The following is a 24,765-nucleotide window of genomic DNA, read 5'->3' as shown; positions in this document are numbered from 1 at the left end:
TATATGATAAAAATGATGCCTACGAGTATGTTACTCTTTGTTATGCCGCTTGGCACCGGGCTCGACAGGTCGGCCCGGGGACTTGCTGCCTTGCACTATGAAATGCTTCCTGCAGCCGGACAAGTAGTGTGTGGCGCCTAAGCCATCTCTTGTCAGAAGCCGCAGCTCGCAGAGCGACTGTACGATGGGTAGGAGTAAGGTAGAATGGGCGTTCGCATGAAAAATGGCTAAGGACTCAAAGCATAAAACATAGCTTAAGCCGGCTTCCAGCCTTCCTTTTTTCTTTTCGCAAACCGACTATTAAGCAGTCAGCTCACCGCCTTCTATTCAACTTGCTCAAAAACTCTAAAACGGCTAAGTACTTGCCTTCCTAAAGTAGCCAAGCATTTGATTCAACGGCAGTCCGCAGAGCGGCTGTCCGACTGGCAAGACGGCAATTAAGAGAAGGCGGCAAAGGAAAAAGCCAAAAGAGCAATGAGCAAGAAAAGATAGAATTCGGATAAATATTTACATAACATAGGCCCTTGGTCGAATCTTCGAGCAGAAGTTCAAAATACACCCCGTGGGTGGAATTGTGCGAATTAACAAGTTCTTCAAAGACTACTAAAGCAGATAAAATAAAGATGGCAGCTTAGGAAGCGGCAAACGGATTCGGAGGGTCGGAGGAGACGGCAGCGTTGGGCGTTGGGGCGGCCGGCTGGGCAGTCTCGGCTTGATCGCCTCCAGCGGTAGTCGGCTTGGTCGCACGCGGCTCGTTGCTGGAGGCACGGTCGAGCTGAGGCTGCCGTCCGCTCCGTCTTCTGGTGCTTCCGTCTCGCCTCCGTCCTCCGCCTCGTCTTCCTCCTCGACGCTGGAGCCGATCACCTCCGCCGAGTCCTCGCCGTAGTCTGGGTTCATCCCAACCCACTCCGGCGGTACCTCCTCGCCGTCTTCAGCCCGCTTGGGGACGAAGATGCTGGTGTCGGTGTACTCGGCGATCGCTGCGGCACGCTTGACGAGGGCATCTTCCGCGGCTGCCAGCTCCGGCTAGGCCTCTGACCGGAGTGTGGCCAGCCGGTCTAGGTCCAGCCCTGGATACCACACCTTGACGAACTCCAAGGCCCGGCGCGCTCCAGCTCGGGCCGAGGAACCTTTCCAGGCCTCAAGATGACCAGCCGCGACCTCCAGCCAGTCGACAGTCCGACTGGGGGTGCGCGGAGCCTGCATGTCTGGCAACAGGGCAGCAATCGCCTGGGCGCCGACACGTTGAAGCCGGCGCAGCATCCGGTGAGCCGGCCGAAGGCGAGCCTCGATGCTCAAGATATGCTCATCAAGGGTTCGGGGGGCGTCGGCGGCGATCTCTGCACCTTCCTCCCTCCGACCTTTACGGTCAGCCTCGATGGCTTGGATGGCGGCCTGCGAGTGCCCAGGGAAGAAGTCTGCCAAGACGGAAAGAATGAAGAAGCAAGTCAAAAATCAGGAGTCGGCACGACTTATAATCGGCAGCTTGAAGAAAGAAAGTAAAGAAACTCACCATCAACGATGTCTTCAATCTCATGGAAGCCGGAGGCCAGCGATGCCTCATTGTCAAACCAGGAGAAGCGCTCGCTTGCGAACTCGGCCAGGAGGGCGGTCTCCATTTCTTCCGCCTCCTTCTGCGTTTTCTTGAGCAGATCCTGCTGCTCTGCCAATTGTGCGGCCAGCTGATCGCGCTCTGCGGCGAGCTTACCGCACTCCTCCTCCTTGGCGCGCAACGCGGAGTTGGCTTCGCTCAGCTGCTGTTGAAAAGCAGCGTTGGCTTCTGAAGAGAAGGAAGAAAGAAGGCGTTAAGTCATCAATAAAGGAGGTTGCCGGGGAGATCCGGCCCGATTGCTCAGCAGTCGGTCCGAATCTCGGGGACTACAGCCCGCGGGTGCGCCAGCGCGCCCCCGCAAAGAAGAAAAAGGACTCACTCCGGCTCTCCGACAAGTCGGCGGTCCGCTTGCCCAGCTCTTCAACGTTGTGGTTGAAGGCAGTGACACGGAAGTTGTGGTAGTCCCGCGACAAGTATTTCAGACAAAAGTTAGTACCCGAAACTCACCAATTGAAAGTTCCGGGCCGCCTGCTCAGCAGCAGGCCCGAAACTCGGGGACTACACCCAGTGGGTGCGCTGGCGCGCCCCCACAGAGAGGAATAAGAAAACAAGGACCAACGAGAAAGCATACTCGGACGGCTGCCCACGATGCCAGGTACGCCTTGGTGCAGTTCTGGATGGCGTCGCCCTCAGCTCGCAGCTTCATCTGGACGTCCAGAAGCGCCTGGTTCAGCGGCCCCGTGCCGCCTCCTCGCACCCACCCAATGGGCGCGGCGCTCGTCGCTTCGGCATCTGGGATCGCCGAGCTGACGGTGCCGGCCTCCAGGGGGCGTGGCGCCGAAGTCGCCTTCTCAAGACGGCGGCGCGTTGGCGCGCCGACTTGAAGGAGTAGCCTTGCCACGGCCTCATCTTCAGTCGGCGGCACCGGCGGGTCCGCCGGCTGTTTGCCTTGCGCGCTCCCAGACGGCGGCGGAGGTGGCGGCGGAACGATCACGTCCGGCATGGAGGAGTCGCCGCCTTCCCTCTCCATGACGGGGTTCTCGCCGCCGGCTTTCCCAGACTGCCCCGTGAACTCCGGAGGCGGCGGCGCAGAGTTCAGCGGGGTGACGAACACCGCCGATTGGCGGTGCGCGGCCTCCTCAGCTTGCCGCTTTGTCGCGACGGCGGCTTCGGTCTCCGCCAGCTTCTTCTTGGCGGAGGCCTCCGCCTTCTCGGCCTCCACCTTCTCCAGGCGGGCGGCTTCTTCCTCATTGCGCTTCTCCTGCGAGTTCCGCTCCGTCGCCTCCCGGAGGTCAGCGGCGGGGTCAATCCGCCGAGTGGTGGCGGACGTCTCCGCTGACCCCATGACGGAGGCGGCGACAACCCTCTCAAGAGTGAGGGGAGCCCTGAAGCGAGGGAAGCAAGTAAAAGACTCAGACAAAGTCACAAAGAAAGAATAAAGCGTTAAGACGGAATACTCACGCGGAGACCAGTGGCGGCTTCTTTACTTCCTTGCGGAAGCGGATGGCCTTCGCGGTCGCTTCGTCCCGCTTGGTCGCCGCAGCCGAACTCTTGGGCTTCTTCGGCCGACTGCCGAACAAGGTCGGCACAGCCCTGCGCTTCTTCCCGCCGCCCGGAGCACCCGGCGTGGCAGAAGAGCCCGCGCCGGGATAGCTAGCTCCTGGCCGGTGGCGGGGGGCGACCTCCTCCTCCTCATCAGGCCAGTCCTCTGGACTGGCCCCGAGCCGCGGGCCGCCTCCTCCCTTGGCGTCGTCTTCCAAAGCCGCCGCCCCCAGATCGGGGTCGTCGACGTTGCTCTCCGCCCCGTCGGCAAGGAACTCGCGGGCCGGCCCCGTGGTGCCGGCTGGTGGATGGAGGAGGGGATTCTGACCAAAGCCGACTGGTCAGGTCGCATAAAACAAACTCGGCAAGAAAGAAGACAATTCAAAGAAAGAAAGAAAAGGCAACTCACTGTGGGTGGGGGGTTGGCGCGGGAGTACGGCTCCTTGCCGAACCGCCAGTCCTCCAGGAGCTTGCTGTCCGAGAGGTAGTTCACCACGTAGACCACCTCCTCGTGAGGCATGTCCTTGGTGCACATCCGATTCGGGTCACGGTGCCCGCTCATTTGGCATATCATGTGGGGGCGACCTTGGAGCGGGAGAACTCGGCGCGTCACGAAGGCAGCCAGCAGGTCCGGACCAGTCAAGCCCTCCGACTGCGTCAGCACTCGGAGTCGCGTGACGGCGCCAGCTCCCGCAAGCGTCAGCGACTTGGCCCGGTACGACCAGTTGGGGCAGTCTCCCAGCCGGCGGGCCGGCTTCGAAAGCCGGCAGGTTGACCCAATTGCCCTTCGCGAAGACGCTCTTCACGTAGAAGTACGATCGCTGCCACATCTTCACCGACTTTATCAGCTTGATGGTGGGGAAGGGGTTGTCGGCCCCCGACCTCCGCACGGCGATGAACGCGCCGCACTGAGCCGGCACGCCTGCAGCCTGGGTGCCGAGCTTGGAGTAGAAGAACTCCCCCCAGTGCTCGAGGGTGGGGAGGACTCCGAGGAAGCCTTCACACAGGCCACGAAGGCGGACAACAGCACCACCGTGTTGGGCGTGAGGTGGTGCGGCTGGAGGCCGTAGAACTCCAGAAAGGAGCAGAAGAAGCTGCTCGCCGGCAGCCCCAATCTGCGCAGGCAGTGCGAGCGGAAGATAACCCACTCGCTCTCCTCCGGCGCCGGAGAGATCTCCCCCCTCAGTGCAAGGCATACCCGCACGTAATCTTCGCCGGGGAGCCGACGAGTCTTGCACAGGAACTCGATGTGGTCGTCATGGACTTCTGAGCCATCCCAGGTGCCGGAATGCACCGAAGGAAGCGCGGCGGCAGAAGAAGAACTCATCATGAGCGGGTCGCCGCGGCGTTCGGCAAAGCTTGGGCGCGCGTCGATGCGAGAAAGAAGAAGAAGAAGAAGAGCAAGGAGTAGCGTGGAGGAGGGACGCGCGTGCTCTGCCGCGCCCTCCCTCCTCCCCCTACTTATAGCCTCATGGGCTGCGAAGCCGAGGGGGCGGTCGTGGGATTTACTGCGCCCATGACCCCACGACCCCATGTTTCCACGACAAAAGTTACTGCGCGCAGTAACTTCACGGGAATCCCAACCGTCCGCTCGGGCCACAACGGATCCGCCCGAGCGTCGAGGCGCGGTAATGGCGGGCCCCGCCTACGGGCCTGTCCCATCACGCGCGTAGGCTGGCAGACTGGCCCGGCCGCGTGTTGCCACGTGATAGGCCCGGAACGGGCGGCGGCCTGGAAGCTTAGCCAGCACGCTACTTGGATCCCGCCGCGACGTTCGAAATATTGTGCAAGTCAGAGTTGGGCGAGTCCGACTCCTTCTAGTCGGCTCGGCAGAAGTCAAGCAAGATCCATGTTTCGGGCACCCGGAAAGAGAAACTGCTGAGGCTCCTTGGCCGATCGTCCGTGGCGCCTCATCAGCTTCGGGGACTACTGTCGGAGTAATGGGCCACGGGTAGGCTAATCCGAATCCCAGAACCTTTCAAGACATCGGGGCAGGCCGCGCCCCTCAAGACCCCAGGACAAAGAGCCGCCTTCTGAGAAGTCGGCGGCAAGGCAACCGACTAGCCACTCGTGGCCGAGTCCCAGGAACAACTTCAGGATAAGCCGACTTCTGACTGACGACTTCCCGAGAAGCCGGTCTTGGGGAGTCGGTCCGCGACTCCAACAAACCCCATGTCCTCATCAAGAGGGACAGGACAGGGGAGTGGCTACAGTGAAGCCTGCTCTCACCCCTTTCCAGAGGTAGGCATGGCCACAGTACGCCGTACCTGCGGGGATCTCCGTGGGGCGTGGCACTGTTGCCATGCCGGCCCTGACATCAGCACCAGTGGACCAAATCCTGCGCCCACGGCGGCTTGTCTGTACGACCCTGGGGCGGCGGGTCCCACCAGCCAGCGGGACCCCAGAAGACGGCAAGGGCGCCACCAGTCGGACCCGTTGGGAGTCGGCCCCCGAGAGTCGGCCAGCCCCTCCCCCGGGGCCCATGCGCCATTAACCAGATGTGACGAAGAGTGGCAATAGTGATCGCCCGTCAAGCGGCGGGGCTGTTGTCACGACTCCATGACCAAGCCCGCGTCATTAGAAGCACGGCTACAGTAATCAGCAGCCGGTAAGACCCGCCCGCGGCGGACGCGGCCTATCGGCTCCGTACCGAGCCAGTCGACGGGGCCCACCAGTCGGCGGGCCCCAGCAGTCGGCGGAGAAGACGGAGGCCGGAGGCACTGACGGCTGGGCCCGCGCCCAGCCGGATTACCATTGTACCCCTGGGGGGTGGTAGGCCTATATAAACCCCCAGGGCATCCATGCAAAGGGTTGGAATCCATTAGCACTAGACCAGATGATATAGGAAGGAGGGAGCTAGCCTTGCCTTCTCCTACCTCCAGGAAACAGCTTAAGGAGCAACCGTGTAAACACTTTGCCATAGTGATCATGCGGAGACCCCGTAGAGCAGCAGTAGGGGTATTATCTCTCCGGAGAGCCCTGAAGCTGGGTAAGATTCGCCGGCGTGCATGTCTTCGCCTCATCCCATTTCCAGGCACCGGCGACGTTCTACTCACCCCCACCATGATAAGCCATTTTTTGGCATATGTCGCACCCAACCCCCGACAATGTGATTGTCCGTAACTATTATTTTACAGGTCTTTGTTTTTTTTTTCCTCTTAAAAAGCATATACAGGATAATGTGGTGTAATGAGCGGCTATAGCCGCCCCATGCGCCGGAATTTTAGCCGGCCAACCGGCGCTCTAGCTGTGGCCTTTGGACAAGGGGTTAAGATTACAAGACGCTGAAGATGAAGTGATTCCATGCAATCATCGAACATATAATTTCTTTTATAAATTTACAAAATGCTTAGAGAAAACATCAACTTTTGCTTTCAACTCTGCCTGATTGAACTAGCAGAAACAGCGGATGTCATCACTCTAGAATCAACCCAAGGACAAACAAAACGAAACATTGGTGCAGTGCGGCTGCTGAACCCTACTTTCCAATCTTGGAGATGAGAGATTCAAAAGCCCCAACCAGGGACTTGACCCTGCTCCTCCTGCTCTTGGCCAGCTTGCTCGCCGTCTCCTCGATCAGGTTGTTAGACAGCCTCCGGCTCTCCTTCCTCTCCAGCGTCTTTTGGTGCCTCAGCGTCAACTCCGGCACCACGAAGCCCGCGTGTGCGCCGCCGGACAGGCCGCTCCCTCGCCTCCGCAGGCTCCTGGCCCTGAGCTGGATGCCGCCGCTGGACTCCTCGCCGGCTGCTCTCCCCTTTCTGAACCTGAGCCGCGTGGGCTTCTCTTGTTCGGATGGGAGGACGGGTGCCTTGCTGCTCTTGGAGCGCAGCTTGAAGGTGGCCGAGTTATTGGTCGCTTGTCGGGTGAACGGGAAGCGCACCGATCGGCTGCTGATGCTCATGCTCTTGGCCCTCCGATGTGCCCTGCTTGATTCAGCAATGGCAGCACGCTCTTCTTGGTCAGGAGTGTAGAGTGACTTCCCCTGCTTAACATCACCAGTTGTGTCACCCTGGACAATTTCCTTGTTTTCGACGGGCAGTGTCATGGGTTTCTTCGCTTTCGGTGGCTTTACACTCTCTGTTCTCTTGCCAGCCTCCTTCTTGTCAGCGGCGGCTTGAGGCTTCTTGATGGAGGCCTTCCCGGTGAGCGTCGACCTGACGGTCTTAGCCAGCCTCTTGTTCAGTGATTCGGTTGGGTTCTTGACAGGAGTCTCCGGATGGGTGGTCTTGGCAAATGGTGTTTTCCCCTTCATCACATCCCTCTTCTTCTTCCTCCCATCAGGTTGTTGATGAGATGGTCCATCGGCAGGAGCAGGAGCTGGCACTGCGTCATAGGCCACGATGTCCTTCCACTCAACAACAATCTCGCTCCCACCGGCCGGCGTATCGGCCTTGTCGGGTTTGCTGAAATCTACGACACGCCTACGTGACACCGACCGTACCTTGACCAGCCTTCTCTTTTGGTTCTGGTCATCCGAAGCTGATGGCTGCTGCTTCTTCCGGGGTTTGGGTTGGGCCCTTGGAGCTTCCTGTTTCTCCACGAACGCGTGATGGCCGCCGTGCTTGCACGCATCGTGGCACGACCCGGTCGATGGCCGAAGATAGTTGGGGACGGGCTTGGCGCCGCCTTTTCCAGTCATGGCCTCCATCGGTGACAATTGATTCCCTCCCTCGATCCAGCTGATTTCTAATTCAGTAGACTCAATCTGAAACAGAGTGCTAGTATTAGGTAGAGGTATTAGGTGAGCAGCTAACTAGTACGTATGCACGACGCAGTTGATGAGAAAATACAAGCACGACTGCTTGATTATTAGGGCCAAAAAGGTATCCCTAATTTCCGTGAACCAACAGGCCGCGTCACCAAAAGAAGCTAGTAGAAATCAAGCAGGGACAGCAAGAACTCACTGATGCCCGCTTCACTCGCCGCGCTCCATTCTTCTGGACCAAAGCCAGAAACAAATAGCAAAATCCTGCTAAGAAGAAGAAGAAGAAGAAGAAGAAGAAGAAGAAGAAGAAGAAGAAGAAGAAGAAGAAGAAGAAGAGGCTGTTCTTGTTGATTTTTCGGTGGACTGGTCAAGCGGGCCTGGTGCTAGCGCAGGTCAGAACACGCCGGTGAGGCGTATATGTAGGTCTACCATGCGCATGTGGTAGGAGACGATCGGGTCAAGGAAAGGAGATGAATTGATGGTGTCGGTGTTGGTGGTAGCTGAGCTTCATAATTCCTCCTTTAACTAATGTGCTTGAGACTCGAACAAGGAAGGAAGGAGCTTGTTCAACCAGAACCAGGCGAGGGAGGAGGCGGTCAAATACGGCGGGAGCAAGTGCTTGATTGGATCCATTTGAATATGACGTGGGAAAAGGTTAGGTGGGTTCTGTTCTGACTACTAGTCTTCAGGACCCCACACGCAAGTCCCACCTTAGAAAACTCTGCCCGGTTTCAATTTTCGATAAAGACCATTTTTATTGACTCAAAATGTAGCAATCAATCGGATACAAAACATGTTGAGTATCATCCGGCCTCTACATAACTAAAATGCACACAACTAAACAAAAATAAACTAAAAGAAGATAAAAAAGCGACATATTTGCAACAGCAGGATCATATAGGACCGACACTATGCTAGGTCGAAGGAGGTGGTGCACCAATCCGGAGATTATGCTGTCACCCATGCTGGGTGAAGACCTCAAACCGCGTACGCACTGCCTTGAACAATGTTTGATACGTTGTCCGGTGTAGTGTAGACCACGTACAAATCAAGTGTGTACAGCGGAAAACAACCTGCAAAGGAGAGGTGTTTTTGCCCTCGAAAATCAAATCATTTCCACATAGTCAGAGAGTGTTTTGAACCTATTTGAAATTCCGTCCAACCAATGACCAAAAATATTTGCAACACTTGTGGGCGGATACAAACTGGACGCTATTTGGATGACTGACCATGCTGAACACGCAAACTTGCATTGAAAAAAGAGGTGTTTGATTGTCTCTCATGAGTATGAAAACTACACTTCTTACTTTCGTGCCAATTGCGATGGGAAGATTGTCTGTGGTTAGCACAACTCCCCTTCGAAGATACCACATGAAGATTTTAACTTTCAGTGGAATTTTCATCGTCCAAATTTTCTTGTTATTATCCACTGGGACCTCTGAATGCGTGAGCGCATGGTATATAGAGTCGACTGTGAAGGACCCAGATGTAGTGAGGTTCCAGCGAAACACGCCCCGTCCATGTGTCAGGTTAATCGACTCCAATTGAGATAACAGATTTTGCCATGACATAAGACGAGGGCCAATCAAATCCCGCCTAAAAGAAATATTCGGCGGGAATGAACTAAGCACCTGCACTAGAGTATCATGCTTATCGCGAACAATGCGGTACAAAGCTAGATATTGTTCTCGGAGGCTGGCATTGCCTAGCCAGTTGTCCTCCCAGAAACGAATCTCTGGCCCATCTTTTATCGCGAAGGATCCAAAGCAGAAAAGGTTTTTCTTTGCCACCATTAGACCAGCCCGTGACACAACTTTTTGGCCTAGATACTTATTACACAACAGGGCTTGCCAAACGCCATCCTCAGTAAGTAGTTTGAACAACCATTTACTAAGTAAGGCATCATTCCTGACCTGAAGGTCATGAATGCCAAGTCCATCTTGGTCTTTCGGCCTAGAAACCACGCTCCATTTGGCAAGCCTATATTTTTTCTTTTCACTGTCCCCTCGCCAAAAGAATCTGGATCTGAAATAATCCAGCCTCTGCAAGACCACTTTTTGGGAGTTGGAGAAAAAGATCATATAGAGAACCATATTTGTGTGGATCAAGTTGATTAAGACCAGTCGTCCTCCAACGAAGAGCAACTTGCCTTTCCAGCTGCTCAACCATTTCTCTAAGCGCTACTCTACATGTTTCCACTTCGCTTTCCAAGGCCGCACCACCACACGCTCATGGCAGCGAACACAACAACCATATGGTTCTCAGTTTGAGGGTGCACCACCTAGGAACCCACATGCCTCGACGGCTTCCTCACCTGCTATTCGCAATCAAGATAAGAGGCCATCAGCTACAGCAGGAGTATCCTCTGCTCCACCTCTAGAAAAGAGTTCTACACGCATCAGCGGCATTCGATGCCACAGGTGCAAAGGAAGAGGTCATATTTCTTCGGAATGTCCAAGCAAACGAACTATGATAATCAATGAACGAGGTGAATGGGAGTCTGAAAGTGACCCTAAAGGTGGCAATAATGAAGTGGAAGAGGAGCGAGGTTGGGAAGTAGGAGGAACTATTTTATCTCACGAAGAACTTCATGGTGAAGCTTTGGTTGTATGTCGTCCACTTAATGCCCAAGTTGTGGAGGGGGAAAAGGGGCAGCGACATAATCTTTTCCACACTCGTCGCCTTATCAACTCAAACATATGTCGAGTGATTGTTGATAGTGGCAGCTGCAACAATATTGCAAGCACGGAGATGGTCGAGAAGCTTCAATTGCAAACAAAACGACACCCACATCCATACCGCATGCAATGGCTGAATGATTGTGGCGCAATTAAGGTGATTAGCAACGTGCGAATACCAATTTCAGTAGGGACATATCAAGATGATGTTGAGTGTGATATGGTGCCGATGCATGCTTGTCACTTGCTTCTTGGATGACCGTGGTTGCATGACCGTGATGTGCAAATCAGCGGGCGTGCGAATCGCTTATGTTTTGTCCATAGAGGAGAAAAGTTCACTTGGCTTCCCATGACACCTGAGGAAGTCTATCTTGATGAGATGCAAAGAAAAAGGAAAGAAAAAGGGAGAGAGTGATCATACACAACGAGTGAGCCACCAACATAGTGAGGGAGTGTTTCCACATCCAAAAGCTCCACAGCCAAATATGACCAAGCCCCGGGAAAAAGAGGGATTAGTTATGACAGCTAGGAAAAGGGATATGAGGGAATTGAGAGAACCTAATACTCCATTCTTTGTACTCCTGTATAAGGAAACTTTCTTGGCTGCTAACGATTTACCCTCAACTCTTCCTACTGTTGTTCTTTACCTTTTGCAGGAGTATGAGGATGTGTTTCCCAAGGAGGTACCACCTAGTTTGCCACCGAAGCGGGGCATTGAGCACCAAATCGACTTGGTTCCGGGCGCCCCACTACCAAACCGGCCAGCGTATCGAGCAAACCCAGAGGATATGAAGGAAATTGAGAGGCAAGTAGAAGATCTTCTTAACAGAGGGTATGTAAGGGAAAGTCTTTCTCCTTGTGCTGTTCCCATAATTTTAGTTCCAAAGAAAGATGGTACCATGCGCATGTGCACTGTGTAGATCCGTTAACAACATAACTGTGAGATATTGGCACCCTATTCCTAGGCTCGATGACATGCTTGATGAACTTTGTGGCTCCACCATATTTTCTAAAATTGATTTGCGAAGTGGTTACCACCAAATAAGAATGAAAGAGGGTGACGAATGGAAAACTGCTTTTAAGACAAAATTTGGCTTGTATGAATGGTTGGTTATGCCTTTTGGATTAACGAATGCACCTAGTACTTTCATGAGATTGATGAATCATGTCCTTAGATCCTTCGTTGGAAAATTTGTAGTGGTTTACTTTGATGATATATTGATTTATAGAAAAACTTTGGAGGATCATGTTGTACATATAAAATGTGTGCTTGCTGTCCTACGGGAGGAAAAGTTGTATGCTAACGTGGAAAAGCGCACATTTTGCACAAACAAGGTTGTGTTTCTTGGCTTTGTTGTTTCAGAAAAACGTGTGGAGGTCAATGAAGAGAAGATCAAGGCTATTCATGAGTGGATGGCTCCACAAAATGTGAGCCAAGTACATAGCTTCCTCGGACTTGCCGGTTTCTACCGCCGGTTTGTGAAGGATTTCGGCACCTTTGCTGCACCCATGAATGAGTTAACGAAGAAAGACACTCCATTCCAATGGGGTGATGCCCAAGACAAGTCCTTCCAAGAACTGAAGATGAGATTACATCAGCCCCATTGCTTTCACTTCCTGATTTTGGTAAGACATTTGAGATTAAATGTGATGCAAGTGGTGTTGGCATTGGAGTACTCATGCAAGAAGGTAAACCCATCGCCTATTTTAGTGAGAAGCTTAATGGTCCAACTCTTAATTATTATGTCTATGATAAAGAATTATATGCACTTGTTCGATCTTTGGAAACATGGCAGCATTACTTGTGGCCAAAAGAGTTTGTAATACATTCTGACCATGAATCTTTAAAACATCTAAAGGGCCAACTAAAACTGAACCATAGACATGCAAAATGAAGTGAGTTCATAGAGTCTTTTCCTTATATTGTCAAGTACAAGAAAGGGAAGGATAACGTTGTTGCCGATGCATTGTCTAGGCATCACATTTTACTTTCCCAACTTGATGTTAAAATCCTTGGTTTAGAAAGAATCAAAGAATTGTATGCTACCGACTCATACTTTGTTGAACCATTTTCAAAGTGTAACAAGGGAAAAGGATGGGAGAAGTTTCACTTGCATGATGGATTTCTATTTCAAGCTAACAAATTGTTCATCCCAGGTTGTTTTGTTCATTTGTTGCTCTTGCAGGCTCACGCTGGTGGTCTCATGGGATATTTTGGAGCCAAGAAAACTGAAAGGGTGCTCGTTGATCACTTCTTTTGGCCACACATGAGACGTGACGTGGAACGCTACATGATGAGATGCGAGATTTTTCACAAAGCTAAGTCCCGCTTGAATCCTCATGGTTTATATACTCCTCTATCTATCCCGAATACTTCGTGGGAAGATATTTCTATAGATTTTGTTCTTGGTTTACCATGGACTAAGAGGGGGAGTGACTCGGTGTTTGTGGTAGTTGATCGTTTTAGCAAAATGGCACATTTTATCCCATGTCATAAGAGCAATGATGCTTCACACATTGCTGATCTATTTTTCAGGGAAGTTGTGCGACTACATGGAGTACCACGCAAGATTGTGTCAGACCGTGACACCAAATTTCTGAGCTACTTTTGGAAGACCTTATGGGGAAAACTCGGCACCAAGCTCCTATTTTCCATGACATGCCACCCACAAACTGATGGACAGACTGAAGTTGTCAACCGGACGTTGTCCATGATGCTGCGAGCAGTCCTGAAGAAGAATTTGAAGATGTGGAAAGATTGCCTACCTCATGTAGAGTTCGCTATAACAGGGCGGTACATTCGACCACTAAATTTTGGCCATTTGAACTTGTTTATGGCTTCAAACCTATTGCTCCCATCGATCTTTTGCCTTTACCACTGTAGGAACGAACTAGCCTTGATGCCAGTAAGCGTGCTGATTTCGTTAAGAAACTTCATGCCCAGGCAAAGGAGAACATTGAGAAAATGACTGGACACTATGCAAAGCGGGTAAACAAGATCAGGAAGAAGCTGGTGTTCGAGCAAGGCGATTTGGTATGGGTACACCTTCGGAAGGACCGTTTTCCTGAGCAACGCAAGTGCAAGTTGCAGCCACGCGGTGATGGACCATTTGCGGTGCTCGAGTGAATCAACGACAATGCTTACAAGATCGATCTTCCAGAAGAATATGGTGTTAGCCCAACTTTCAATGTCTCCGATCTTTCCCCATACTTTGGGCCTTTAGAGTCGAGGACGACTCCTTCTCAAGAGGGGGAGGATGATGAGGACATCCCAACCATGGGCACCACACCACCAACCATCAACGGTCCAATCACAAGAAGTCGCGCAATGCAAATACATGATCAGGTTAACGCTAACTTAAGTCTATCATTTGACCTTGAAAACATGGTTGTGCTTTCACCTCCTTTGTTGTTGGTTGAACTCAGGTGCGATGTCGAAGAAGGCCAAACACATTTTAGTCCGTGCAAAACAATGTTTTACGGCGAGGAAACAAAGTTAGGAATTCATGAAGAACGAGTTGTCTGCTGAAGAAACATTGTTCCGATTCTGACGAAACAATGTTTTGCACGAGTTTGGATATCCCAACTTGCGAAAGGTTTCCAGAACTCGAGTTTTCTGCTGAAGGAAACATTGTTCGACCCCAGTGAACAATGTTTGGTCGGGAACTGCCAACCACCTCCAACGACATTTTTCCAGAAGCTACCTCATTAAGTCTTGAAGCCATTTAGTCAAACAAAGCTGGTTCACTTTCACACCTAAGCTGGTTCCAGAAGCTAGTTCTCTTTCACACCTATCCAGGGGGGTTGTCCCGATTATAAATAGGCTAGCTCTTTCCTTCGTTGGGGACTTTTCGCCATTTCTATCAAAGACCAAAGACATAGACTCCTCCTGAGATTGGAGAGCTCTTGTTATCCTTATTCTCGTGATTCCTTGAGAAATTGCTCCTAATTCGTGCTCCACGACTAGATCGTGTTGTGTGGGTTAGAGTTCATGGTTTCCCTTGCGGATTGCACCTATCCCGTGCTCCACGACTTGAGCGTGGTTGTGTGGGGTAGTATTGCGGGTTGTGGATCGGCGAATGTTCGGATTGCAAGCTTCAGTGAGAATCCTCCTCGTCGGGTCATAATCTCTTATTTTCCATTTTTCGGCTGCTTGCAGCTAGTTACCCCCATCCATTTATCGATCCTACGCCGTGAAGATCGGACCTCCCCTTGAACTCCCTCTTCTTCGAAGACGGGGTCGCATCACCAGTGCTTGTTATCCCTTACAACATGCCTCCGAATGTCTGCACCAAAGAATCAAACTACATGATGGCCTTGCTCATCCCAGGTGCAAAAAGTCCTGGAAAGGATTTTGATTTATTCATGGAGCCTCTTGTGGAGGAACTTTAATAGCTATGGAGGGGTGTTCTCACTCGAGACCTATATAGCAACCCATCAGCTGATTTCTTTCTGCGTGCTGTTATAATTTGGTGCATCCATGATTATCCGGCTTTGGGCACTATGTCAGGGTGAACGACACATGGTTACAATACATGTGTTCGCTGTGATAGGAATCCGCTATCATACGCAATACTTAGCAAGATCTGTTACATTGGACACCGTCGTTTCCTTGCCAAGGACAAGCCACGTCCTACAAAATACCGAAGACATGTGTTCAATGCAAAGCATGAAAATCATGATGCGCCAAAGAGGCTCACCGCCAATGAGTTGCAAGTGGAATTAGAGAAGGTCAGGCATATTACGCCAGGAAACCATCCTGGTAATGGTAGCAGGAAAAGGAAGCATGGCAGGGCAGAAGAGAGATTATTGTTTACCCGCAGGTCCACTTTGTGGGACTTGGAGTATTGGAAAGATTTGGATCTGCGACATAATCTTGATGTGATGCACATCGAGAAAATATATGTGACAACATTATCGGCACACTTCTTAATATTGAAGGCAAGATGAAAGATACCTTAAAATCTAGGATTGATTTGACACACCTGGGTATTAGACAGGATTTGCAGGTGCAAGATGAAGGTAAACCACGGGATATGGCACGAGCTGTGTACGTCTTGAACAAGGTAAAAAGAAAAGAATTCTGAAAGGTCCTGTCATGTGTGAGATTACCACATGGATTTGCTTCCAACCTAGAAAGGAGAGTCAGTGCAGATGGAAACAAGGTACAAGGGTTGAAAACTCATGACTGCCACATCCTACTTCAAAGGGTTTTACCTGTTATGCTTAGAGGATTGGGCCGCCCTGACTTATACAGAGCAGTTGCAGAGTTGGGACAATTCTTTAGGGAACTCTGCAGTAGAAATATCAGGGTAGATGCTTTGGAGCACCTTAGAGACAAGATACCAACTATCCTATGCAACCTTGAGAAGATATATCCTCCAGCCTTCTTTGATGTGATGGTGCATTTGGCTGTTCATCTACCTGATGAGGCACTACTTAGAGGTCCAGTACAGTATGGCTGGATGTACCCTATTGAAAGGTGGCTAGGCACTTTCAAGGGCTATGTTAGGAACAGAGCTAGACCCAAGGGTTCCATTGCAGAGGCCTACATTGCTACATAAGCGTTGACTTTCTGCTCAAAATACATTGAAACAGCTGATCAGCTTAGCAAAGAGGTGGTTGAAGACAATCCTAGGCTTAATGTTTTCGATTATTCTGTTTGAGTTACAGGGAAGAGTCGACAAGAGGACAAACCTAAATATTTGGACAAAATGGTTTGGTGTTGAATAACTGTTCTGAGATACTACCTTATATCAAGTAAGTGCTAAGTACTGCAGCTTATACATCATAATCTACTAAACTTGCAGCACATTCTTATATATTTAGATGTTTGACGCGATCACTATGTTGTGCAACATCTACAAAAAGGAGTTACTGCCACAAAATCCAAGAAACATTGACAAACTGGTTATGGCAGGATTTGCGAAATGGTTCAAGAGCCATGTAAGCTTTTGAATTGCATGTTAGTTTTTTTAATATATTGAGTACATAAGATGATCAGCTTGTCTATTTTGTAACCATAGGTTAAGAAGATGCGGGAGGATGGGCAGGCAGTTGATGATGCCCTTTCTCACTAGCAATGGGTCATGATACTCCGGTAAGACATTATGAATCTTGCGTTGTTGGAGATGTGCGCTACAACACCCTTGCACACGACGAAGGCAGGAAGACACAAAACAGTGCCATCATGAGCACGGATACGTATGACAGAGAGACAACTGAAATGTATACTAACATAACAGACATTGTTCAGTTGCAGTATATCTCCAGTTTCGAGGATCATCGGTGTGTGGTTCTGTTGTGTTGTCGTTGGTATAACCTATTTTCCAGAGCTAATGATTATTTCAAATCCATCAATGTCAAGGCGGCGTACCATACCAATGAGCTTTTTATGTTGGCAAATCAAGCAACACAAATATTTTTCTTGGAAGACACATTTGCACGTAGTGATGACTGGAGAGTATTGAAAAGGTTTGAGTAGAGGAATTCGTTTAATGAAGTTGCATAATAAGATGATGCTTACATTGCTCCTGATGTACAAGATTCCACAGATGTTCTTAATATCTTTGAGAACCATCACGTCAATGACGCTAGCGAAAAGATTGCCTTTCATGAGGTGGATATACAAGAGTTGATCAAGAAGAAGCCAACGTTAGAGGACATTTGTAACACCCCGCATGTAACCTGCCATATTTGTATTCCAACTCTTGCCATTTCCGGCACTAAGTTATGATATTTCCTCGTTGTCGAGTTTTTGTCTTGTGTTGTTTTGTCTTTGTCATGCATCTCATATCATGTCATCATGTGCATCGCATTTGCATACGTGTTCGTCTCATGTATCCGAGCATTTTCCCCGTTGTCCGTTTTGCATTCCGGCGCTCCTATGCCCTCCGGTGTCCCTTTCTACCTCTTTTCGTGTGTGGGTATTAAACGTTTTCGGATTTGACCGAGACTTGTCATGCGGCCTTGGTATAGTACCGGTAGACCGCCTGTCTAGTTTCGTGCCATTTAGACTTCGTTTGATACTCCAACGGTTAACCGAGGAACTGAAAAGGCCTCGTGTGTGTTGCAGCCCAACACCCCTCCAAAGTGACCCAAAACCCCCTCCATCATCTAGATTGTTCGATCACGATCGCGTGGCCGAAAACCGTGCTCAATTTGAAGCCTCCTAGCTCCTCCTACCTATAAAAAGGTCCCTCCACCGAAATTTCCGGATCCAATCCTACCCTAACCCTAGCCCCCTTCGTCCTCAGCGCGCCGGACACGTCCGGGCGCGCCGGACACACCGCCGCCGCAAATCAGCCACTGCCACATGGCGAGCGCCGCCGCCCCGCGCCACCGGCCTGGCGAGCCCGCAGGAGGCCCTTCCTGGCCCGAAGCGCGCGCTGCCCGCGTCTTCTCCGCGCGCCGCCCGAGCCGCCCCGCTCCGGCCGCCGCACCACCGCCTCCTCGACTCGCGCCTTCGCACCGGCGACCGCCGCTCCGGCCGCTCCGCCGCGGCCACCTCGCCGCCCGTCATCGGCGACCGCCCCGGCAAGCTCCTCCACCTCGCCGCCCGAGCTCCGGCGACCTATCTGGCTCTCCCTCGTCTCCGGCGCTGCTCCGACGCAAGTCCGGCGATGACTCCGGCTGGCGAACCTCGATCTCCGCACAGCTACAGGAACCCTAGATCTGAGATCTGGATCGGGTTGACTTTTGCCTCCGTTTCAATATATTTTTGCATATGTTCATCGCATCATATCTCTGCACCCGTGGCTCCGTTTCAGGCGTGTAGCATATCAAAATGTTCGTCTCGGCGAGTACTTCATTTCATCTCATTGCATCATGTTCATTTGAGCTCATCTTGATGCCCTAAATGCTGTTGAGTGCTAGTTTCTGTTAGTTTCAGATTCATATCAGTAATTGGACTTTTGTCATTTTTGCCATGATTGATGTGTGCCTCCTATGATCTTGAGCTCTACATGAGTTTTGAAGTATGCCATGCCATCTTTACAAGGGTGTATGCCATGTATTTTTGTGATCTCTGTGGTGACTAGCACAAGCATGCAAAGTAGCTCTCATAATGTTGCTGATTTCAGGGACTTAGAAATATAAGTCTTTGCCCTGTTAATATTTTTATGCCATGTATTCATGTTGCTACAGTGTGATCCATGCCTCTTTTGAGCATGATCAGTAAGGATGTTTTGTAGATATTGTGGTGCTCTATCCATCCGTGTCTTTGTTTGCAATTATGGAGCACCCTAGCTTGACTCAATCGAGCTCTACTTTTGCTATAAAATGTTCCTGGCAGAATGTTTACGTGTTCAGCATTTTTGCCGAGCTTGTTGTAGTTGATCCATGCATGCTATGTTGATGTTCTTGCCATGTTTAGCTTCTATGCCATGTCTACTTGCTGGGTGTATGCTTAGTTTATCATGCAATGCCTTGTGGTGAGTGCATTGAGCTCGTAAACATACCTACTTAATATCTGTTTTGCCATGTTCCAGTTTTCTACTAAGTCTGAATCTGTTAATGATAATTGGTATGTTCATATGGTTGTCATTGTATTTTCTGATCCCTTTTGGCTTGTGGTCAGTAAGGGACTTTTGTTGTATGCTTTGAGTAACTTCATGCCATGCCTTGCTTTGCCATGATATGTTCCTGTAGCATGTTGTCTTCGTACTCTAAACATTGCTTCCTGATGTTAAATTCCTGACATGTTGTTATTTTCACTAAGTCTGTAACCTGATATCTTTTGCTCTTTTGCCATGCTTGTTTGAACCTGCTATTGAGTGAATTAGTCGTAGCTCAGTGTTCATCTTTTGTCAAGCATCTTGAGTGGATCCCTTCCATGTATTTTGTTGCTATGTTAGAGTGCTGTAGCTTGTTGTTCTTGATGCATCTAGATGGCCGCGTGCTGTTAATCGCAGATCGGTGCCATATTTGTTTTGCTTGCCGTTTGCAAACCGTGCATCCGATTCCGGTGATCTTTATATCGATTTCGACCGAAATCATCTCATCTTTCCAGTGGAACTCTTGTTTTTCCAAGTTGAGGCCAGGTTCAATCTTTCCTTTCCGAAACATGCATATGCATCGCATATCGCATCCCGCATATCATACCATGTTTTGCATCATGTTGCTTGTGCATTGCATGTGGTTGATTGTGTATCCCTTTGCTTGTGTTCTTGCTTTGGGTAGAGCCGGGAGATGAGTACGTGATCGAGGAGTCCGTTGAGTAAGTTTACGAGGATCAAGCTAACATCAACTCGGAGAACTTTGCAGGCAAGATGACCATACCCTCGAAATTACTTCTATCTTTGCTTGCTAGATGCTCGCTCTATTGCTATGCCTATGCTACGATACCTACAATTTGCTTATCCTGCATCCCATATTGCCATGTCAAACCTCTAACCCACCTTGTCCTAGCAAACCGTTGTTTGGCTATGTTACCGCTTTGCTCAGCCCCTCTTATAACATTGTTAGTTGCAGGTGAAGGTTGGAGTTTGTTCCTTGTTGGAACATGTTTTTGTTGGGATATCACTATTATATCTTGTCTATTTTAATGCACCTATATACTTGGTAAAGGGTGGAAGGCTCGACCTTATGCCTGGTGTTTTGTTCCACTCTTGCCGCCCTAGTTTCCGTCATACCGGTGTTATGTTCCTTGATTTTGCGTTCCTTACATGGTTGGGTTATAATGGGAACCCCTTGACAGTTTGCCTTGAATAAAACTCCTCCAGCAAGGCCCAACCTTGGTTTTACCATTCGCCACCTAGCCTCTTTTTCCCTTGGGTTCCGCGGACTCAAGGGTCATCTTTATTTAAACCCTCGGGCCAGTGCTCCTCTGAGTGTTGGTCCAATACAGAGCCACTTGCAGCGCCACTTGCAGTGCCACCTTGGGGAAACCCGAGGGTTGGTTTTAGTTGTACGTAGTGTTCATCCGGTGTGCCCTGAGAACGAGATACGTGCAGCTCCTATCGGGATTTGTCGGCACATCGGGTGGTCTTGCTAGACTTGTTTTACCATTGTCGAGATGTCTTGTAACCGGGATTCCGAGTCTGATCGGATTGTCTTGGGAGAAGGAATATCCTTAGTTGACCATGAGAGCTTGTGATGGGCTAAGTTGGGACACCCCTGCAGGGATTTGATCTTTCGAAAGCCGTGCCCGCGGTTATGGGCAGATGGGAATTTGTTAATGTCCGATTGTAGAAAACCACAACCTTAACTTAATTAAAATGAATCAACAGAGTGTGTGGACGTGATGGTCTCTTTTCGGCGGAGTCTAGGAAGAGAACACGGTCTCGAGTTATGCTTGATCGCAGGTTGTTCTATGATCACTTCTTGATCATAGTTTATCGATCGTGCCTTTGCCTTCTCTTCTCGCTCTCTTTTGCGTATGTTAGCCACCATATATGCTAGTCGCTTGCTGCAGCTCCACCTCATACCTTTTACCCTTCCTATAAGCTTAAATAGTCTTGATCACGAGGGTGTGAGATTGCCGAGTCCCCGTGACTCACATATTACTTCCAAAACCAGATGCAGGGACCGACGATACCGCTTCAGGTGATTCGACTGAGCTCAAGTGGGAGTTCGATGAGGACTCAGGACAACACTACGTTTCCTTTCCAGACGATGAGTAGTGGTGCCCAGTTGGGGCGATCGGGAACTTTGTCGCATTTGGGGTTGTTCTTTATTTTGGTTCTGTAGTCGGACCTTGATTGTATCTGGATGAATGTAATGATATTTATGATATTGTGTGACGTGGCGAGTGTAAGCCAACTATGTATCTCTTTTCCCTTATTCATTACATGGGTTGTTGTGAAGATTACCTCACTTGCGACATTGCTTACAATGCGGTTATGCCTCTAAGTCGTGCTTCGACACGTGGGAGATATAGCTGCATCGTGGGCGTTACAAGTTGGTATCAGAGCCTTCCCCGACCTTAGGAGCCCCCTGCTTGATCGAATCGCTGGCGTTGTTGAGTCTAGAAAAATGTTTTGAGTCATTTAGGATTATATATATCGGAGAGTAGGATTCTTTTTACTCCTCAGTCCCTTCGTCGCTCTGGTGAGGCATCCTGACGTAGAGTTTTGACTCTTCTCTTCTCAAATTTCACTAAAAAAAATTTAGGATCACGCGGGTATCTTGGAATAATTCCAATGGTTTTGTGACGAGAACATTGTTCTTGGTGCCTCCTGACATTTAGGTGTTGTGGCAGTGTCCCGGGGAGTTGAGCTCCGAGGTGTTGTCGTCACAATTTTATCGTTGCAATTCTGGAATACCTGAGTTTCGCCGACATCGAAAATCTCTTTTATGCAGTTGTTGGTGAGATAACCTCGACACCACCTAGTACTGGGGCGGGAGTTCGGGAGTATCGCCATAACTCGTATAACGGATGCTTTTCGAAGGTTGAGGTAAATGATTTCCGAAGGTTTCTTGGTTAGGTGTTGAAGGATGGATACAGCTGGATGTAGGATTTGCTAGCTTTGGGTGAGATATTATGCTTCCCCTGTATCCCCAACACCTGATTGCATAACCGGAAAGGTTCATGAGTTTCATAGGTGGGAATTCTTGTAGCTCTAGTACTTTTTCCGCGGATATTTGGTTTGTGATTGGGTAATCCTTAATTACCAAGTATTTGTTCTTGTCCGTACCTTGTTGTTTTATTCTTCTACCTCTATCTAAGTGGCTTCTCAATTTATGGAAGTGTGACCATTTCAATTGGAATGCATTCGTTCATTTTGTTCGGATGTTGAGACTATATGTTGCAATTTCGATCCATTTGATTCAGCTTGAATATATGTCTGTCAAGATGCTAACAGATGTCACCCTCTTCAGGATGGCTCCTCCAACGCGTCAGAATCCTGAACCGCCACCACCACCTCCACCTCCGGAGGCATGGCAAGCTGTGATGGCCGCTACCAATGCAAACACGCAGCTGATCATGCAAATATTGCAAGAGCGTAACCAAGGGAACTGTCTGTGTCAAAATCGGGGGATCTCGGGTAGGGGTCCCGAACTGTGCGTCTAGCCCGGATGGTAACAGGAGGCAAGGGACACGAAGTTTTATCCAGGTTCGGGCCCTCTTAATGGAGGTAAAACCCTACGTCCTGCTTGATTAATATTGAAGATATGGGTGTTACAAGAGTAGATCTACCACGAGATCAGAGAGGCTAAACCCTAGAAGCTAGCCTACGGTATGATTGTATGTTGTGATTGTTGTCCTACGGACTAAAGCCCTCCGGTTTATATAGACACCGGAGAGGGTTAGGGTTACACAAGGTCAGTTACAAAGGAGGAGATATCCATATATGTATTGCCTAGCTTGCCTTCCACACCAAGTAGAGTCCCATCTGGACACGAGACGAAGTCTTCAATCTTGTATCTTCATAGTCTAACAGTCCGGCCAGTGGAGATAGTCCGGCTGTCCGGAGACCCCCTAATCTAGGACTCCCTCAGTAGCCCCTGAACCAGGCTTCAATGACGATGAGTCCGGCGCGCAGTTGTCTTCGGCATTGCAAGGCGGGTTCCTTCTCCGAATACATTACAGAAGAAGTTGAATACGAGGATAGTGTCCGACCCTGCAAAACAAATTCCACATTCCACCGCAGAGAGAATAACGTTTTCGCAGATCTAATCCGCTAGCTTGTTTTGGCAACATGACGTTATGTCATGGCCCGATGATTATTCGAACCATTTCTTTTAACCAGCTCCACACATAACGCGAGGCGGTTTCTTGACACGTCTTGCCAAAGCGGAGATCGTGTTCCCCTGATTACGGGATTCTCATTAATGTGGTTCGTGGGTAACCCAACCGTGTCTAGGACTCCTAGATTATAGCTAAGTCCAAAACGGCTACGGAGAGGACGCTTGATATTCACCCTCTTTATAAGGGGACAAGGTCTTCGCTTTTTCCCTCTCATGCTCAACCAAACCCTTCCCCCGCCTCGAGTTCTAACACCCAAAGCCCAGGTTAGGTGCTCCAGATCTTCAATCATGTCTGGATCCAGCCTTCAAGGCCGATGGATGCCCTCCTCCGTGACGAAAGAGGACATTAAGAAGTTGAGGGAGGCCAGATACCTGGCCGCCGAGGTTTTGCATCGGCTGCCTGCCCGAGGGCAGGTCGTCCCTACTCCCGAACCCAACGAGAACGTTGTGTTCGTCTCCCACTTCCTCCGAGGTCTAGGCCTCACTCTGGATCCCTTCGTCAGGGGCTTGATGTTCTATTACGGGCTAGATTTCCACGACCTAGCTCCGGATTCCTTTCTCCACATCATGACATTTATTGTCGTGTGTGAGGCCTTCCTCCGTGTGACCCCTCACTTTGGCCTGTGGCTCAAGACCTTTGAAGTACAATAGAAGGTGATCGAGGGGCAGCATGCAGCGTGCGGAGGTGCATCAATAGGCAAGATGGTAGGAGCTCCATGGCCGAAAGGTTCTGTCCCAGAGGTATCCGAATTATGGCAATGGGAGTGGTTCTACGTCACGGTCCCCAGAAGTGCCAAGTGGGCGGCCGCCCCCGCTTTCCGCCCGGGCCCCCCACCACAACTGATGTCATGGATTAGCAGGGGCCTGAGCTGAGGTCCAGCCAAGGACGTGCCTATACTGCAAAGCCGCATCAGAGATCTCTTCGAGGGAGATTTTAACTTGGTTGCGGTAATACAAGTTATGCTGGTTCGTCAAGTCCAGCCATGCAAACGCCGGCCCCTGCGCTTGTGGGAGTTCAACCCAGAGGGACCACGTGCCATTCAAAGTTTTCTTGGCCTGACGCACGAGGAGATGTACAAGTCATTCTTCGGACCTCAAGTGGAGTGTCCGGATATCACCGAGGACGTGGGCCTGAGCAGTAATCGCGTTGCCGAACAAGTAAGAAATCCTCTAGCCGAACACACTGTCTTTTATTCGAGGTTTATTTTTGAGAGTTTGCTTTTTGACCAGGACTGGCTAACGAAGGCGAAGATGATTCGTTGTTTGGCCCCCCTCCCTGAGGGTTTGGAAAATCCGGTATTGGAGAAGATGCTCGAGGTCGCACCTTACCCGGAACCCTTGAAGGAAGATACCGAGGGGGATAATACGGGCGAACGTGGGCCTCCATCGCTACCCGCTCCGACCGAGGGGACGAGCGTTTCCATGAAGGAGGACGGCCGGGGAAGGAAAAGGACTGCTTCCGAGGATCCGGAAGCCGAAGCCTCCAAACGGGAGAAGAAGTCTCCCATAGAGGGTCCTACCTCGGGGGGTGCTTTTGCCGCACAAAGTCCGCGAGGGGATCTGCCCTCCAACGAGTCGTAAGTGATCCAAAATATTTT

General features: G+C 50.4%; 1 protein-coding gene across 1 annotated transcript; it reads right to left on the bottom strand.

Moving 5' to 3' along the window:
* Window positions 1–6,393: 6,393 nt before the first annotated feature.
* LOC125508490 (uncharacterized) lies at window positions 6,394–8,382 on the bottom strand. Its single transcript, XM_048673216.2, has 2 exons — window positions 7,999–8,382; window positions 6,394–7,799 (listed from the first exon to the last, which is right to left on the bottom strand). The coding sequence occupies exon 2, from the start codon at window positions 7,740–7,742 to the stop codon at window positions 6,573–6,575; it is 1,170 nt and encodes a 389-aa protein (XP_048529173.1). The 5' UTR covers window positions 7,743–7,799; window positions 7,999–8,382; the 3' UTR covers window positions 6,394–6,572.
* Between the last annotated feature and the right edge of the window lie 16,383 nt (window positions 8,383–24,765).

This window comes from Triticum urartu, chromosome 5A (genome assembly GCF_056163025.1).
Source record: "Triticum urartu cultivar PI428250 chromosome 5A, HENAU_Tu73, whole genome shotgun sequence".
In the NCBI taxonomy this organism is placed as follows: Eukaryota; Viridiplantae; Streptophyta; class Magnoliopsida; order Poales; family Poaceae; genus Triticum; species Triticum urartu.
The sequence above is the reverse complement of the archived record's forward strand: the minus strand, read 5'-3'. Positions and strand labels throughout refer to the sequence as shown.